The sequence below is a fragment of the Castor canadensis genome, chromosome 6, assembly GCF_047511655.1.
Source record: "Castor canadensis chromosome 6, mCasCan1.hap1v2, whole genome shotgun sequence".
NCBI classification, from domain to species: Eukaryota; Metazoa; Chordata; class Mammalia; order Rodentia; family Castoridae; genus Castor; species Castor canadensis.
Window position 1 is genome coordinate 112,023,454 of NC_133391.1, and position 17,459 is coordinate 112,040,912.

At 36.5% G+C, this 17,459-nt stretch overlaps 1 protein-coding gene across 1 annotated transcript in view; it reads right to left on the reverse strand.

The window, feature by feature from the left end:
* Msh3 (mutS homolog 3) overlaps nucleotides 1-17,459 on the reverse strand; it is a 186,965-nt gene that overhangs the window by 112,845 nt on the left and 56,661 nt on the right. The window contains exons 9-10 of the mRNA XM_074077200.1: nucleotides 11,369-11,481; nucleotides 8,322-8,436 (exon numbers count right to left, since the gene is read on the reverse strand). Coding sequence (XP_073933301.1) covers nucleotides 8,322-8,436; nucleotides 11,369-11,481 — 228 coding nt within the window. The remainder of the gene's footprint in view (nucleotides 1-8,321; nucleotides 8,437-11,368; nucleotides 11,482-17,459) is intronic.

Genomic DNA, 17,459 nt, shown 5'->3' on the forward strand with positions numbered 1-17,459 from the left:
TATCTGCTTTAGGTTCTCTGTGTTCAGGGCAACAAATGCTATCTAGTTTTTTGGGTGTCTTACCTATCCTCATACCTTCCTAGTGTGTTCTCGCTTTATTATGTGACCAAAGTACAATCCCCTTGTTGTGTTTGCCCTTGATCTAATGTCCACATATGAGGGAGAACATATGATTTTTGGTCTTTTGGGCCAGGCTAACCTCACTCAGAATGATGTCCTCCAGTTCCATCCAGTTACCTGTGAATGATAACATTTCATTCTTCTTCATGGCTGCATAAAATTCCAATATGAATAAATGCCACATTTTCTTAATCCATTCGTCAGTAGTGGGGCATCTTGGCTGTTTCCATAACTTGGTTATTGTGAATAGTGCTGCAATAAACATGGGTGTGCAGATGCCTCTGAAGTAACCTGTGTCACATCTTTTTGGGTATATCCCCAAGAGTGGTATTGCTGGATCATATGGCAGATCAATGTTTAGATTTTTAAGAAGCCTCGAAATTTTTTTCCGAGTAGTTGTACTAGTTTACATTCCCACAAGCAGTGTAAGAGATAAGAGAATTCCTTTCCTTCCACCCCACCCCCCACCCCCCCCCACCCCACCCCCCCCCCCCCCCCGGCATCCTTGCCAACACCTGTTGTTAGTGGTGTTGCTAATGATGGCTATTCTAACAGGGGTGAGGTGGAATCTTAGTGTGGTTTTAATTTGCATTTCCTTTATTGGTAGGGATGGTGAGCATTTTTTCGTGTGTTTTTTGGCCATTTGAATTTCTTCTTTTGAGAAAGTTCTGTTCAGTTCACTTGCCCATTTCTTTCTTGGTTCATTAATTTTGGGAGAATTTAGTTTTTTAAGTTCCCTATACATTCTGGTTATCAGTCCTTTGTCTGATGTATAGCTGGCAAATATTTTCTCCCACTCTGTGGGTGTTCTCTTCAGTTTAGAGATCATTTCTTTCGTTTAGCAGAAGTTTTTAGTTTTATGAAGTCCCATTATCTATACTATCTCTTAGTTGCTGAGTTGCTGGGGTTCCACTGAGAAAGTTCTTGCCTATACTTATTAATTCCAAAGTATTTCATACCTTTCCTATAGCAACTTTAGAGTTTGTGGTCTGATATTAAGATCCTTGATCCATTTTGAGTTAATATTGGTATAGGGTGATATACATGGATCTAGTTTCTGTTTTTTGCAGACTGCTAACCAGTTTTCCCTGCAGTTTTTGTTGAAGAGGTTGCTATTTCTCCATCATATATTTTTAACACCTTTGTCAAAGACAAGTTGGGTATAGTTGTGTGGCTTCATATCTGGGTCCTCTATTCTGTTCCACTGGTCTTCACGTCTGTTTTTGTGCCAGTACCATGCTGTTTTTATTATTATTGTTTGTAATATAGTTTGAAGTCAGGTATTGTGATACCTCCAGCATTGTTCTTTTGACTGGGTATTGCCTTGGCTATTCGTGGCCTCTTTTGTTTCCATATAAAATTCACGGTAGATTTTTCAATCTCTTTAATGAATGTCATTGGAATTTTGATGGGAATTGCATTAAACATGTAGATTACTTTGGGGAGTATTGACATTTTTACTATGTTGATTCTACCAATCCATGAGCATGGGAGATCTCTCCACTTTCTATAGTCTTCCTCAATAGCTTTCTTCAGAAGTTTATAGTTTTCCTTATAGAGGTCATTCACATCTTTTGTTAGGTTTACACCTAGGTATTTGATTTTTTTTGAGACTATTGTAAATGGAATTGTTTTCATATATTCTTTTTCAGTTTGTTCATTTATTAGTGTATAGAAATGTTAATGATTTTTCTATGTTGATTTTATATCCTGCTACCTTGCTGTAGCTTTTGATGATTTCTAGAAGCTTCTAAGTAGAGTTTTTTGGGTCTTTAAGGTATAGGATCATGTCATTGCAAATATGGATATTTTGACAGTTTATTTACCTATTTGTATTCCTTTTATTTCTTCTTCTTGCCCAATTGCTCTGGCTAGGAATTCTAGTACTATGTTGAATAGGAGTGGAGAGAGTGGGCATCCTTGTCTGGTTCCTGATTTTAGAGGGAATGGTTTCAGTTTTTCTCCATTAAGTATAATGCTGGCTGTAGGTTTGTCATATATAGCTTTTATAATGTTGAGGTACTTTCCCTCTATTCCTAGTTTTCTTAGAGCTTTTATCATGAAATGATGTTGGATCTTATCAAAGGCTTTTTCTGCATCTATTGAGATGATCAAGTGGTTTTTGTCTTTGCTTCTGTTAATATGGTTTATTACGTTTATTGATTTTCGTATGTTGAACCATCCCTGCATCCCTGGGATGAAGCCTACTTGGTCATGGTGAATAATCATTTTGATGTGTTGTTGAGTTCGGTTTGCCATTATTTTGTTGAGGATTTTTGCATCAATGTTCATTAAGGAGATTGGCCTACAGTTCTCCTTTTTGGAGGTGTCTTTGCCTGGCTTTGGGATAAGTGTAATACTGGCTTCATAAAATGTGTTTGGCATTGGGTGCATACAGGTTGATGATTATTATTTCCTTTTGGTCTATTTCCCCTTTTATTAGTATGGAATGTCCTTCTTTATCTCATTTGATCAATGTACGTTTGAAGTCTACTTTGTCAGAGATAAGTATTGCTACTCCTGCCTGTTTTCGGGGGCCATTGGCTTGGTAAATATTCTTCCAGCCTTTCATCCTAAGCCTGTGCTTATTTCTGTAAGTGAGATGGGTCTCCTGTAAGCAACAAATTGTTGGATCTTCCTTTTTAATCCATTTCATCAAGCAGTGCCTTTTGATGGGTGAATTAAGTCCGTTAACATTGTTAGTACTGATAGGTATGTGGTGATTCCTGTCATTTAGTTGTCTTAGTTGTTTGAAGGTTTGATTGTGTGTACCTAAGTTGAGGTTACTCTCTACTTTCTTGCTTTTTCTTTTCCTGTGGTTTGGTGCTGCCTGCCTTTTCATGGTTAAGTTGGGTTTCACTTTCTGTGTGCAGAATTCCTTGAAGACTTTTTTGTAGTGGTGGCTTTGTGGTCACATATTGTTTTAGTTTCTAAATATCATGGAAGACTTTTATTGCTCCATCTATTTTGAATGATAGTTTTGCTGGGTAGAGTATCCTGGGGTTGAAGTTATTTTCATTCAGTGCCCGGAAGATCTCACCCCACACTCTTCTTGCTTTTAATGTTTCTGTTGAGAAGTCTGCTGTGATTTTGATGGGTTTACCTTTGTATGTTATTTGTTTTTTCTCTCTTACAGGCTTCAATATTCTTTCCCTAGTTTCTGAACTTGTTGTTTTAATGATGATATGTCGTGGGGTAGTTCTATTTTGATCTGGTCTGTTTGGTGTCCTGGAGGTCTCTTGCATCTGTATGGGACCATCTTTCTCTAGTTTTGGGGAATTTTCTGTTATTATTTTGTTGAATATATTACACATTCCCTTTGCTTGCACGTCTTCTCCTTCTTCGATGCCCATGATTCTCAAGTTTGGTCTTCTGCTGGAGTTGGTGGGTTCTTGCATTTTCTTTTCACAGGTCTTGAGTTGTTTAATTAATAGTTCTTTGGTTTTTCCTTTAATTACCATTTCATCTTTGAGTTCTGAGATTCTGTCTTTTCTTTGTTCTATTCTTCTGGACTGGCCTTCCGTTTTGTTTTGCAGTTCTGTTTCGTTCTTTTTTCTGAGGTTTTCCATATCCTGGGTGGTTTCCTCTTTAATGTTGTCTATTTTTGTCCTGAGTTCATTTATCTGTTTATTCTTCGTGTTCTCTGTTTCACTTTGGTGTTTATACAGTGCTTCTATGGTTTCCTTTATTTCTTCTTTTGCTTTTTCAAATTCTTTATTTTTGTTGTCTTGGAATTTCTTGAGTGTCTCCTGTACATTTTGGTTGACCATATCCAGTATCATCTCTATAAAATTCTCATTGAGTACCGTAGTATGTCTTCTTTTAAATTATACTTGTGGGCTTCATTGGGTTCTTTGGCATAGTTTATCTTCATTATTTTGGAGTCTGGATCTGAGTATCTGTTTTCTTCATTTCCCTCTGATTCCTGTACTAATTTTTTGCTGTGGGGAAACTGGTTTCCCTGTTTTTTCTGTCTTCCTGTCGTTGTCCTTGGTGTTGTTACTGTCCCTCTACTGTGTGCAATTAAGTATTTTGTAGCTTGTAATAATAACAATGGTAGTATTTAGAATGGAAGGGTGAGAGGAGATGGAAAACAAGAAGTTAAAGAAGAAGGGAAAAACAAATAAACAGATAAGTAGGAAAAAACAAAACAAGGAATCAAACAAAAAAGTTTTAAAGGTATAAACAGGGAGTGGCATTAGAGAGAGAGAGGATTGAAAATAAAAAATAAGTAGAATAAAGATAAGAATAAAAATAAAAAATAAATAAATGAAAGAAATATATATATAAATAAAATAAAACAAAATGTAAAATAGAAAATAAAAAAAAACCTCCAAGTTCAAATGCAATGAAGTTTCAGTCTTAATAATTTTGTTGTCCGTCTCAGTCTCCAATCCTGAAGATGGTGTCTCAGATGTTGTTCTGTAGTTGTCTCATCAAAGGGGACGCATAAAGTAGAACAAAACTGCACACACACAAAAAAAAACCCACAAAGTGTCCCAAGTTCAAATGCAATACAGTTTCAGTAAGTTTTTCAGCATGCAGGTGTAGTTCGGTTGTTTTCTCATCAATGGTAAGGAGAGAGAAAAAAAAAAAAGAGTTTGGAGGAGACAGTTCTGTGAATGGTATCTGTGGCTGTTGCTTGCCTGCTCGCTGTTGTCAGCGTGCTGTTGCTGGAGGCGTTATTTATGCAGATCTCAGGGGTGAGCTTAACACTCACCTAGCCCCGCAGGCTTTGTTTACTCAGAGTCCTGTGCGCCAGCCTCTGCCACAAGCTTTCTCCTTTCCAAGCACTGGGAAAGGTGACACTGCACCCGCTTTCTCAGGCCTGCGTGTTTGTTTACCGTTCACGTGGGAAGTGGGTCTTCCCCACTCTCCTGTGGAGTTTTCCTCCCACTGCCACTTTTATAAGCTTTCCCGTTCCTGATTGCTAGGCGGTGCTGCTGCTCCTGCCGGCCAGTGTGTTTGGCCAGTGTGTTTGTTTACAGCTCACGTGGGAGGTGGGTCTTCCCCCCTCTCTTGTGGAGTTTTCCTCTCTCCGCCACTCACAAGCTTTCCCGCTCCTGGTTGCTGGGCGCATGCCCCCTCTACCACCTGAGCCTCTCTGCCCGGCTTGTTTATTTACAGTCCCAGGAAGGATTCCCTTTGCCCCCTCTTCGGTGCTCAGTGTGCCCCACCCTCTTTCCCATGTGTCTTTATTGTTCTTATTGCTTACTACTCAGTTTCTCTTTTCTCCCCGGGTGCAGGTTGGTCTGTCCAGGGGGCTATGCTGATCTGGCCCAGGGTTGTCTGTGGGAGTACCACGGTACTGCTTAGCTCACCTTGTCGGCGTCTTCCCAAGCCATCTGGGCATGGACGACTGGCAGCATAGGGGCCCTCCTGGTTTCTCCATTTAACATGAAGTGGAGATTCTCTGCGCCAGCTGGATGTATCGGGGGGTCAAAGTTTTGCCTCTTTTCAGTGGTTTTGCCTGCAAGGTGTGTCTCCAGCATCTCTCCAAGATTTCACTATAGGAGGCACACTTTCTGCTTCCTCCCTCTAGCCACCGTCTTGGAATCCCCCCTTGAATTTTCATATTCATTTTAGAACTGGTTTGTCAATTTCTGCAAAGAGACAGCTGGGAACTGGGATTCTAATACAGAGTGCAGTAAATTTATAGGTCAATTTGGGGAATACATCTTAATGATATTAAGTCTTCTAGTCTATGAATATGGATGCATTTCCATTTATTTAGACCTTCTTTAATTTCTTTCAACCATTTTTTGGGTTCTTCATTATAAGTATGTAAAAATACAATTGATTCTTCCATATTTGTTTCATACCCTGCAACTCATATGTTGGCTCTAATAGTTTTATAGACTCTTTAGGGTTGTTCTACATATAAGTTCCATGTCATTTGCAATAACAGATAGTTATGCTTCTTCTTTCCCGATCTGTATACATTTTACTTCACTTTCTTGCCTAATATTCTGTGTTAAAATACCCAGTACAACATTTAATTGAAGTTGGGAGTAAAGTTATCCTAAATTCATTCTGACTTTTACCAACAAGTATGATCTTGTTAGCTGTGAGGTTTTTATAATGTCCTTTATCAGGCCAAGGAAGTTCCTTTTAGTTTTAGTGTCTTGTCACTAAGGGTTGTTGCGTTTTACCAAAAGCACTTCCTGTCTACTGAAATGATTATGTAGCTTTTGTCTTTTATTCTATTGATAAAGAATAATATATTAGTTGGGTTTTGATTCTTAAAACAAACCTACAGGGGTGGTGGAGTGGCTCAAGTGGTAGAATACCTGCCTAGCAAGCATGAGGCCCTGAGTTCAAACCCCAGTACCAAAAAAAAAAAAAAAAAACTACTATTAAAACAAACCTATACTCCTTCTTTTCCTGTGATGTCTCTGGTTCTGGAATACTAACATATGCAGCAAAATTTTTTTTTATAGTGGGATATCTACGGTTTTACATTGTCTGTGCTTTCAGTAGCATCCCTGGTCTGAATCTATTAGATGTCACTAAAATAGCTTACAGATTAAATTACTTTCACTAATAAAAGTATTTGATAGATATCATCATTCTGTTATCACAAGTTTTCTAATAAAAAGATTTTACAGTTCATTTTGGGTAGATTTTCTCTTTCCTAAAATGCCAAATTCTACTTAAAGTTCTGACCAGGCCAATCTTAATAAAAAAACCACTCAAAATGATGAAAGCACTCAGTTCCAACAACAACAAAAAAATTTCCTTTAGAATTTCATAAATTTAGGAATCAGATTAATTCTGTCATGGTAAATATGTTAGTTGTCTTTACATTACTGTGACAAATTACCTGAGATAATCAACTTATAAAAAAGGTTTATTTTGGCTTAGAAGTTTCAGTCCATGATCAGTTGGTCCCACTGCCATTGGTCCTGCAGGCAGAAAGTACTTTATGACAGGGAGCTTAAAGCAGAGGAAGCTGCTTACCTCATGGCAGCCAAGAAGCAAACAGAGAGACAAGAAAGAGCCATGGTCCCACTCCTGATGATCTAACTTTGTCTACTAGGCACCTCTTAAAGGTTCTACCACCTCCCAATGTCACCATGGGCTGGGAACTAAACCTATAACATATGGGCCTCTAGGGGATATTCAACATCTAAACTGTAGCAGTATCTAGTATTACTTATATTTTATTTATTCTGATATGCTATTTTTCTCTGGAACAACTCTACTTAAATTCTCAGAACAATTTTGGAACCTCAAAATTTGTATTATTTAGCAAAACCTAACTTCACCCATTCTTAAGAATTCCTAAAATGATGTATTTTCTCAAACCCCCTAAAATTCTATTACAAAAGTACAAAAACCTTTATATGAATACATACTAGGGTTTTTATGATATGTGCGGTAATTTCTGTGAAAGAATTTGCTAAACAAAGCAAATCAAGTTAAATTTACTTTTCCCTGAATACACAGCTTTCAAAGCAAAAGTTCGACAGCATAAGATGTCATTATAAAGTAATACAACTGAATTTCACACTCAAGGAAGATATTCACTTTTCCTAGGTAATCACATTAGGAGGTTACTTTATCCAAAATATAAGAACTGTAAAATTACTCTTGGAATTTTCAGAGTGAAATTACGTCCCACCTATAAGACATCATCACTCACATTTCATATTTAAAGAAAAACAGTACCTGTTTGATCAACCATCTTTATTCTTTAACCTGGGTTTCCAATGATGTCTAAGCAATTTCCAATTAAGTATATCCGCGAAGAGATAATCAACTTATAAAAAAGAAGGTTTATTTTGGCTTAGAAGTTTCAGTCCATGGTCACTTGGCCCCAGTGCCATTGGTCCTGCTTGGGTTGACGTTGAACTGCAATTCTCCTGATCTTGCACTCCCAAGTAGCTAGGCTTAGAGGTATGAACCCGGCACCCAGTTTTAATACTACTTCTTACTCCTTAGTATAAAGCACAGTTTTTTAATCAAAACAATATATCAAATAGCTATCATAAGTACAATCGTACAATTTGACAGAATTCTGTCAATATTTTAACTAATAAATATTTTTATCATTCTTCAGGAACAATGTCAAATAATTCATGCTTGTACACTATTAAGTATTCTACCAAAAGCAGGTGAACTTCTGAGTATAATACCACCAAACTTGACTTATGAAATGTATTTTACTTTAACACCTCCCACATTTTTTTCTCACTTACTCAGGTTTAGAGAGCATCTTTTCCAAGTTAAATTCTTTTAGGTATCTTATTATGGCAGCCAAAGAGCAAATCACAGGTTTCTCCAAATTAATAATGCCAGAAAAACTTTGAGAACCTAAAAAAGCAGAATATATACTCTCATTAAAATTATTACTATTATGAAAAACAAATTTTAAGTTAAGTAAAATTTATTTTATGGCTAGAAATAATTATTATTAAATATTATTTGAATATTAAATACTAAGTTCACATTTACTATCAATGTTAAATATTAATTATTAAATAATTTCAATAATATCTCCTAAACTTGACCTTTGGGAAAAGGTGATTACAGATATTTATGACACGGGAAAAAGAGTAGTTTTTTGATGATGAATTAAATCTTTTCGAGAACAATACGGTATTTTTTTCAATGCTTCAAATTGTATGCCAAGATTGTATATACAGGAAGTGAGCTGAAAAATCTTTTGTGATAGTAAACTAGAGACAACCTAGGTAAACTTCCATAGGTAACAGTTAAATAAACTTTGGTAAATCCAGATTATTATGTACCTACTAAAAGGAATGACATATAGTTGTCTGAACTGACGTGGAAGGCTATTTGTAACATACTGCTAAGGGCAGTTGGGGGTGGAGTACAGTCATTATCACTCATCATGAATATTGAAATAGCTTTCCATCTGGTCTCCCTGCTTTATTCTTGCACCATATACAGTGTTCTTTTCTTTTTTGTTTTGGTTTGGTTTGCTTTTTGGGGGGGGGGGGGCGGTGGTACTGGGGCTTGAACTCAGGGCTTCAGGCTTGCAAAGTGGGCACTCTACCACTTGAGGCACGTCTCTAACCCTTTTTATAGGGTATTCTTAACCGTGCAACCAGAGGAATTCTTTCTAAAATGGATATCAGATTATTACATAACCTCACTCAAAAAGCCTCCGACACCTTCCACCTCAACCAAGAGTAGAAGTTGAAGTCCTCACAGCATTCTACAATGTCTCCTGTGATCTGCCTTCCATTTCCTCTTACTGCTAAGCTCACCTTCTAAATTTCTCCCCCACCCCCGCACCAACGAAGAGATTCCTCACTACTTCTTAAACATGCCCAGTACCCTCCCACCTTTAGATATTCTCCACTTTGCCTCTGCACAAAACACTGTTCCTTTCCATGTCTCCATGCTTGCCCCCTTCACTCCCTAAATCTCTGTTCCTATCTTTATCAAGTGCTATCTTTTCAGCAAGAACTGTTTAAAAATTCAAACTCCCTTCCCTGCCTTATTTTCTTCTTAGCATTTGTCACTTTCCAACACTATGAATGTTTATGGATGTGGATTTGCTCATAAAACAACTCTTAAAGATATATGCCAAATTGTTAATGATTACCCATATGACATACAAGTGACAATTATAGAGGGTTAAGTTTGAGGGTAGTAAATTCTACTATTTTCTTTATACATAACTGTGTTGTGACTTTTCTGTGACTTTTTGTAGTAACCATTATTCTTAGAAATTTTTAAAAGTATCACAAAATGCCCTTTATACATGAGCAATACAAAATATTAATTTAACTATAGCTATTCATAAAAATGTAAATAAAGAGCTAACAACACCCTTACCCCTTCCACTGAAAACTGATTTCTTTGTTTCCCTGGAAACATAAGGATGAAGGGCCAATGAGTTATGAGATAGCATTGCCTATGTAAAAATTATCTGAAATCAGGGAGTTACATCCTACCTGGAAAGAATTATAAACACTCAATTCCAGAGTGCTGGCCTTCTCTGAGTGCACTCTGATAACCTGGTGTACTTTTTGCAGAGACTGCAGAAAGGCATAGAGGCTCCTGGACAGTATGTGGCTTCCAAGACAGAGTGGCTGTTATACCCACCAGATGTCAGCCTCCTTCCTCACATATGAGCTGTCACCAGGGGAGGGAGAGAACTTTAAGCTGCAATGATGCTACAGCCTGCTATAAAGAGTGCTGAGAGGCCTACTCCCCTTAAGAGGAGCCCATGCCCTGCTGGCAAGCTGCTTTCTGCTCCACATCCTTTAGGTGAATCTGAGGCTGAGACTGGAGTATGATAGTCTTGTGATATTTGTCTAAGACTACTCATTGGTGAAGTTGCATACTGGTATGAGAAGTGGGATGCAATCTCAGACACTCGATTAAACTTGGTGAAAAACACTGAGATTAAAAGAGATATGCTAACCATGCAGTGATGCTAATGACACTGAGGCTTAAGTGGGGAGTGGGGATAAGAGTGAATAATGAAAGTTCCATGGCATGTGGCATGGCCAAACTTAACTCTGTATGGGGTCTAATGAGGACTGGAGTGAGACAAAGCTTGTGCCAAGAGGAAAAATGTCTATTCTCTTCACCATCCATGAAATGAACCCTAACATAAGCTAGACTGACAGGAATATAGGTACAAACAAAATCAAGCTTTAATGTCTGACTGACTGAAGAAATATGAATTAGACAAATAATTGTTACCTAACATATTTGGTTCTTGTCAATAATGCTCTGGTATTTTAACTCTAACCAGCCTTTCAAAACACTAGCCTAAGACTATCCAAACATTTTGTAAGACTGCGAGGCTACAAATGGATCATCTTTAAAGATGAACAAAAACAAAAGTTGATGAATAACTCCTTGCATGCCAATGAATCTGTCAAAAACATCAAGTGACTAAATGGTCACAACTAAAAAGGAAGATGCCACAGGTGCATTCTTTTTTTGGGGTGGGGGGGAATCTTCCTGCTGTTTTGTTTTGTTTTTTGAGACAGGGTTTCACCCTGTCATCCCAGGCTAGCCTCAAACTTGTGATCCTCCTGCCTCCACCTCCTAAGTGCTGGGATTACAGGTGTATACCATATACCACCATGCCTGGCTGTACTGATGAGAACAGTATCAGGGAGTTCTGCCCTTGGCTGCTTCCACTTTTTTCTGGTCACTAGCTACTCATCATTAAATTGAAAGTCAAATTTACACTATTATCCAAATTTCAAATCAGTGCAATCTGAGGATACATAGCTAACATGTATAAAATATTTACCTTTGATGTCGACTATCTCCTTTGCATAAAACTCAGTAACTGCCTGGAAAGCATGGCTATATTCAAAATAAATGTTATCCATCCTTTCTACTCGGATTCTGTCATCCCGCACACTGGAAAGAAAAAAGGAAATGAAAGTTTCATAGAATTACTCATTATCTTGAAGTATCTGCATTAAGGCCTCAGCCTGAACAACAACAAAAAGACGCTCATTCCTTATTCTACCTGATATTGAAAATGGGGAGGGGGGAGGGAGGGAAGGAAGGAGAGGATGGAGAGAGGGAGGGAAGGGGTGGGGAGAGAGAGAGAATATGAGAACAGGACCCTAAGTTTCCCTGCCCAAAAGCCTCCATTTCATAAAATGTCATAATTATTACTTTTTCTCTACTGGCATTTATCATCACCTAGCTCATTATGACTATATGTATTACCAAAAAGAAGAACTCATTGAAATTCGAGTTAACTGCATTATAAATATTAAGGGAGAAAAGCTGAGAAGCATTTGAATTTGGTTATATTACTTGTTTACAGAGTCTTAACCAGAGAATAAGGCATTGAATAATTTGATCTTTGAAGGACATCTTTGCCTGGTTCGCTTTTTGCTAAGTTCATTTTCACCACAACCTCCAAACATAGTAAATTTTTCTCAGATCAATTCTTGTTTTTTAAATAAAGCAGCTCTACAGTCTTTTTATGAAAAATACATAAGCAAAATCATATCATCCCTGGTGAATAGTGCATTTTCTTATTCATTTTCATTTTTCTCAACTCCCCATTCTCTCTTCCTTCTCTTCTTTTCTTCTCACCTCACTCCTTTCGCTGTTCCCATCCATAATAGTCTAAAATGAATCCTTCCATATTTTATTCTGTCCACATGATCAGACACAAGCATATATCATATACTTACACAATGTATATGTCAGTGTATTATAAACATGAGATTACGTTATACATACTTTTCTGCCTCTTGTTTTCTTTTTTTTTTTCTTTATTGTTGTGCTGGGTGGGGGCACACTGTGGCATTTGCAAAGGTTCTTACAATGTATCAAATATATCATTCTTGAATTAACCCCCTCCACCACTTTCCCTTATCCCTCCTCCCCTGATTTCTGGAATAGTTTAACAAGTATCATTTTTGCATTTACATACATATGTACACATTTCTTTTCACCATATTCTCTTGTTTTCTTAACTAAATATTAACTCTTGAAAATCTCTCCATATAAAGTAACCTATCTATAACTCCTTCTTTGAATGCCTGGAAAACATTTCACAGTATGTAAATCCTGTAATTTATTCAACCATTTCCTTATTGTTTTGATGTTCACCTGGTGTTAGCAATTTGTTACGTTACTTTCAAACATTTGTATTTTAAAATAATTAAGCATTACAGAAACTGCTATAGCCTGTACCCATCCTTCCTAAGTCACATTCATCTATTATTTTTAGATATATGTCCTCTCTTGAAATAATAATAATAGGATACAAGTAAGAAGATGGGAGGGAAAGGAGATCTATATAGATACATATATCTCATATCTCCTATACATATATATGAAGATAGCATAATAAAACCTAAATACTGTTTCAAAAAGGAGGGCTAAGGGCTGGTGGAGTGGCTCAAGCCACTAGCCTAGCCAGTATGAGGCCCTGAGTTCAAATCCCAGTACCACCAAAAAAAATTAAAATATAAGTGGTACTAAGAGAGTATAGTAGAGGGGGTAAATTTACTCAAAATACATTGTACACATGTATGGAAACATCACAATGAAACTCCTTTGTACAATGAATTTACTCAAAAAAACTCAATTTTACTTAAGCATGTATTCAATTTTAGTAACAAAAGCAATAAATAATCTTATCTTGAATATGATGTGTATTATTACCACATATACTTTTATACTTTACAATATATTGTATCATTTAATACTTTTAATTTTATAAGTGCAACTTTATTACACCTATACAATTTGCTTTTGTGCTCAATGTTATAGTTGTAAAATTTATATATGAAAACAGTATACTTTAAAAAAATTTTAATGCTTCTAAGAACCTCATTATTTCCTACATTTTCTAGTAAAATTAAGGTTTCCCTTGCAAATTTAGTTCACTTGAACTTATTTCTGTGGATAGTGTGATGTTAGAAATACAATTTGATTTTCCATGTGATTATTAATGATCTAATCACCATGCAGAGAACATTCCATCTTCCCCTTGTGATTGATGATGCTACTTCTACCACATGTTACATTTCCCCTGAGGTAGACCCTGTTTCTGGCTTCTCAATCCTGTTCTTTTTGTTCACATTATATCAGCACCACAGTGCCTCCATTTCCAAGACTTGGTATGAGTATCTGGGAAGCAAGGCCCCTACCTTGCTCTTCAAAACAGTCTTGGCTACTCTTGAGCCTTTGATTTTCTTTATCAACTTCTATTTTATCTTGACCAGTTTCACAAGAAGTTTATGGGAATTTTTGACTGAATATATAAGGAATTGATTTAGAGAGAAATGATACCTGAACAAAGATATTCATTGTTAAAAGTAGTATACTTCTGTATTCATATCTTTTATACCCAACAATAAAGTTCTATAATTTTCTTCTTGAAGGTTTTATGTATCACTGATTGCACTCGTTCCTAACATACTCCTCTCATCTTTACCTTAAACAGAAACTGAGGGTGGGGCCAGCATGACAGGACTCTAAAGAACTGCTGATCTAGACACCAGGAAGACTGGCTGAGAAAGGAAAGTAGACAACAGAAAAGGTAAATAAAGCTACACTATAAACATCTGAGTTCTAGAAAATTTCCCAATTGTCTTCTTTGCTCCACATGCAGAGTTCTTCCCTGGTCTCTACACAAAACTTCAGAAAATTCTTGAAATAATCTCCAGTACCAACCTAAATTAAGCTTCTATCTTTCTATTTTTAATGATTTTTTTTCTGACTATGGTTTAAAAGTTCAACTATAATCCCTATGCTAAGTGAGCAACAGTATAATATTTATCTATTATGCTTAATAAGTACATTAAAATTCTAAAAAGAAAAATTTATGACTGAAAAACTGAGAGCTTATTTATATTTACTTCTACTTCATGAAAACGAAGTAAAAAAACACATAAATTCTCATACATGGGCATATGGCATTTATCAATCAGGTTCCCAACCTTAGTTTACAATCTAAAACAAAAGACAATAATGTGGTAGACACACAAGAAAGACACAGAAAATCCAAGAGACACACAAATGGTTATACCCCACCACAAAAGGAAAACACACCCTCCCTCCTCAATATTATAGGTAGAAAGGGATATAAATGCAAGAAAAATTATAATTTTGCTATTTTTCTTACTATAACACAAATGTTATTACTCGGTTTTTCTTTTGTCATATGGAAAAGACGATAGCTTTTTGTTTATTTGTTTGCCTTGGTGGTGCAGGGGTTTAAGCTCAGGGTCTCATGCTTACTAAGCAGGTGCTTTACCACTTGAGTCACTCTGCCACTCTAAGAACACAGTTTTTTAGTTCCCACAAGTACTGTCATAAAATCAGTGAATTGAATGGCCAAACCAAAGACCACGTATAATACGTACACTATAACTGCATCTCAAGATATCCCTAAGTATCCCGAAGTGCAAGCAGGTGGTAGCAAACAGACAATAATAAGATGTACCTGTTATACATATCCATGTGGGGAGAAGAAATAACAGGACATCTAACAATAAGAAAACAGGACCGCCACAAAATAGGAACCAAGTACTCATAAGAAAGTAAAGTACGATATTCTGAGCAGTTGAAACTGGGGATAGGAGTTGTTGATAGTCATGGGGAATGAGTATAAGGAGTACACAGTAAGGTATGAAGGAACTATAAACCTCTAGGCCCTATGATTCACAAAACTGTGCAAATACTCTTTCAAGACAAAAATCTCACACTGTGGAGAAACTCCTGTGACCAGAACCCAAAGTGGGACAACAAAATCAAAGTAATAAAGGATTGAGGCAGAAGAAAGTGAGCTGCCATTGTTATTGGAATACTTGACAATAAGTAGCAAAATGGATGGATCCAAAAACCATTTTGAGTGAAAGAAATCAAATCAAAATGACTGTTAATACTATAAGACTCTGTGTGCATGAAAGGCAAAATGTGCAAAAACTTAGTAATTGCTTGGGGCAAAATATAAGAGGAAGGGACCAACTTCAAAGAACTTGAAGTATTGAGTTTTGTTCCATCCATACTTAAAACATGTGAACTGTATTGTTTGTAAACAATATCTTAAGCTAAAACAAAGAACAATACCAGAGCTGTGAAGTTAGAATGTCTATTCTGAGCTATGCTTCTCTTCTAAAAGTTCAGGAAAACTAATTTCATATAAAAATGAGTAAAAGAAAAGGATCAAGGTCAACTGCCATACAAAGTTATAAGGAAATGGATAATAAACAGACTAACATCTTTACAGGCAAGAGATGAATGTCATATACAGATACAGATATCCATAAAACATGAAAACTCTCATTTAAAATTTCAAGACAGGCCAAAAATCATTAGAAAAACAAGTTTGGTTTAAAAAAAAACTCAGAAATGAACAGGTAGAACTAAGAAAATTACAGATTGAAGAAAAAATCATTTCAGATATGAAGAGCAAACTAGAAGGAACACAAAACTGAATAAATCCTATAGGCAATAACGGTCAGTAGAAAATACAAAGGGAAAACCTGTCAAAGTGAAATGATAAATATTAACATGATTTAATAGAGAAAGATGATCTAAAACATGTATAAAAGTGCACCTATGAAGCAAAATTGAAGAAGAGGGCAAAGAAACAAGAAATATAATTTGAAACTATATGTGAAAACCCATCACATAGCTGGAAAAACCAAACCAGAAATAATCTAGCAAGATTATTTCTAAGCAAAGTGACAAGTTGTTTATGAAAGAAAGAAAAACAGCCATTCTTTGCAACAATGTTTTATGTTAGAAGACAATCTAGTCTTAAGACTAGTCTTATGTTTAAGATACTTCAGAAACAAACTCTACACCAGGAATTTTATGTCTAGCCAACCTACCTTCCATGAATAAAGGTCACAAACAATAGCAAATTGTAGTCACTAGAACAGAAGCATCGCCATTTACCCAGAACTTGTTAGAAATGAAAATTCTCAGGTCCTATCTGACACAGATTGTGTCAGAGAACCTCAGTAAGACCCAGCATTCAGGGTTTGAACCAGCCTTCCAGGTAATGCTGATGCACATTAAGGCTTAAGAACCACTCTCCTAGGGGATGAATGATTGGAGATACACAGACTTAACAGAATTTAACACTACATTTGCTTGGAGAACTGCCACCCAATGAAGGCCACGAGAAAGAAGGTACAGCGCAAAATGGGAGTGAGCTGTCATCACAGACACACCATAACCACGAACTAAATGGGGAAGAAATGGAAGCACATAAGCAACAAAATTTCAAGTTTTTCAGTAATTGTATTGGTGGTCATACCATTTCATTGCTCTGAAAATGATGTGGAATGAAGCAAATCAAGTTCTGGTAATCTAATTATAGAACTAGAGTACTTACATAAGGATCCTCAACACAGGAAAAAAGAAGATACAGATGTAAGATTGAAGAAGTGAAATGAAAACCCTTCAGTCCTGAATTTGAGTCAGAAGTGTTTTACGAATTGTTTATACAGTTTATTTGTAGAATAGTGTATATCCTACATTTGCCCACTAAAAAGATCTAGAAATAATGGCCACTTCAATAAAAAGCCTCCCCTGCACACCTATGTTTATTGCAGCACTATTCACAATAGCCAAGTTATGGAAACAGCCAAGATGCCCCAGCACTGACGAATGGATTAAGAAAATGTGGTATTTATACACAATGGAATTTTACTCAGCCACAAAGAAGAATGAAATTTTGTCATTCCCAAGTAAATGGATGAAACTGGAGATCATCTTAAGCAAAGTTACCCAGGCTCAGAAAGCCAAAAATCATATGTTCTCCCTCATATGCAGACTTTAGACCTAAAACAAATGCAGTAATATTATTGGACCTGGGTCACATGCTAAGGGGAGAATGCGTACAGGAAGAA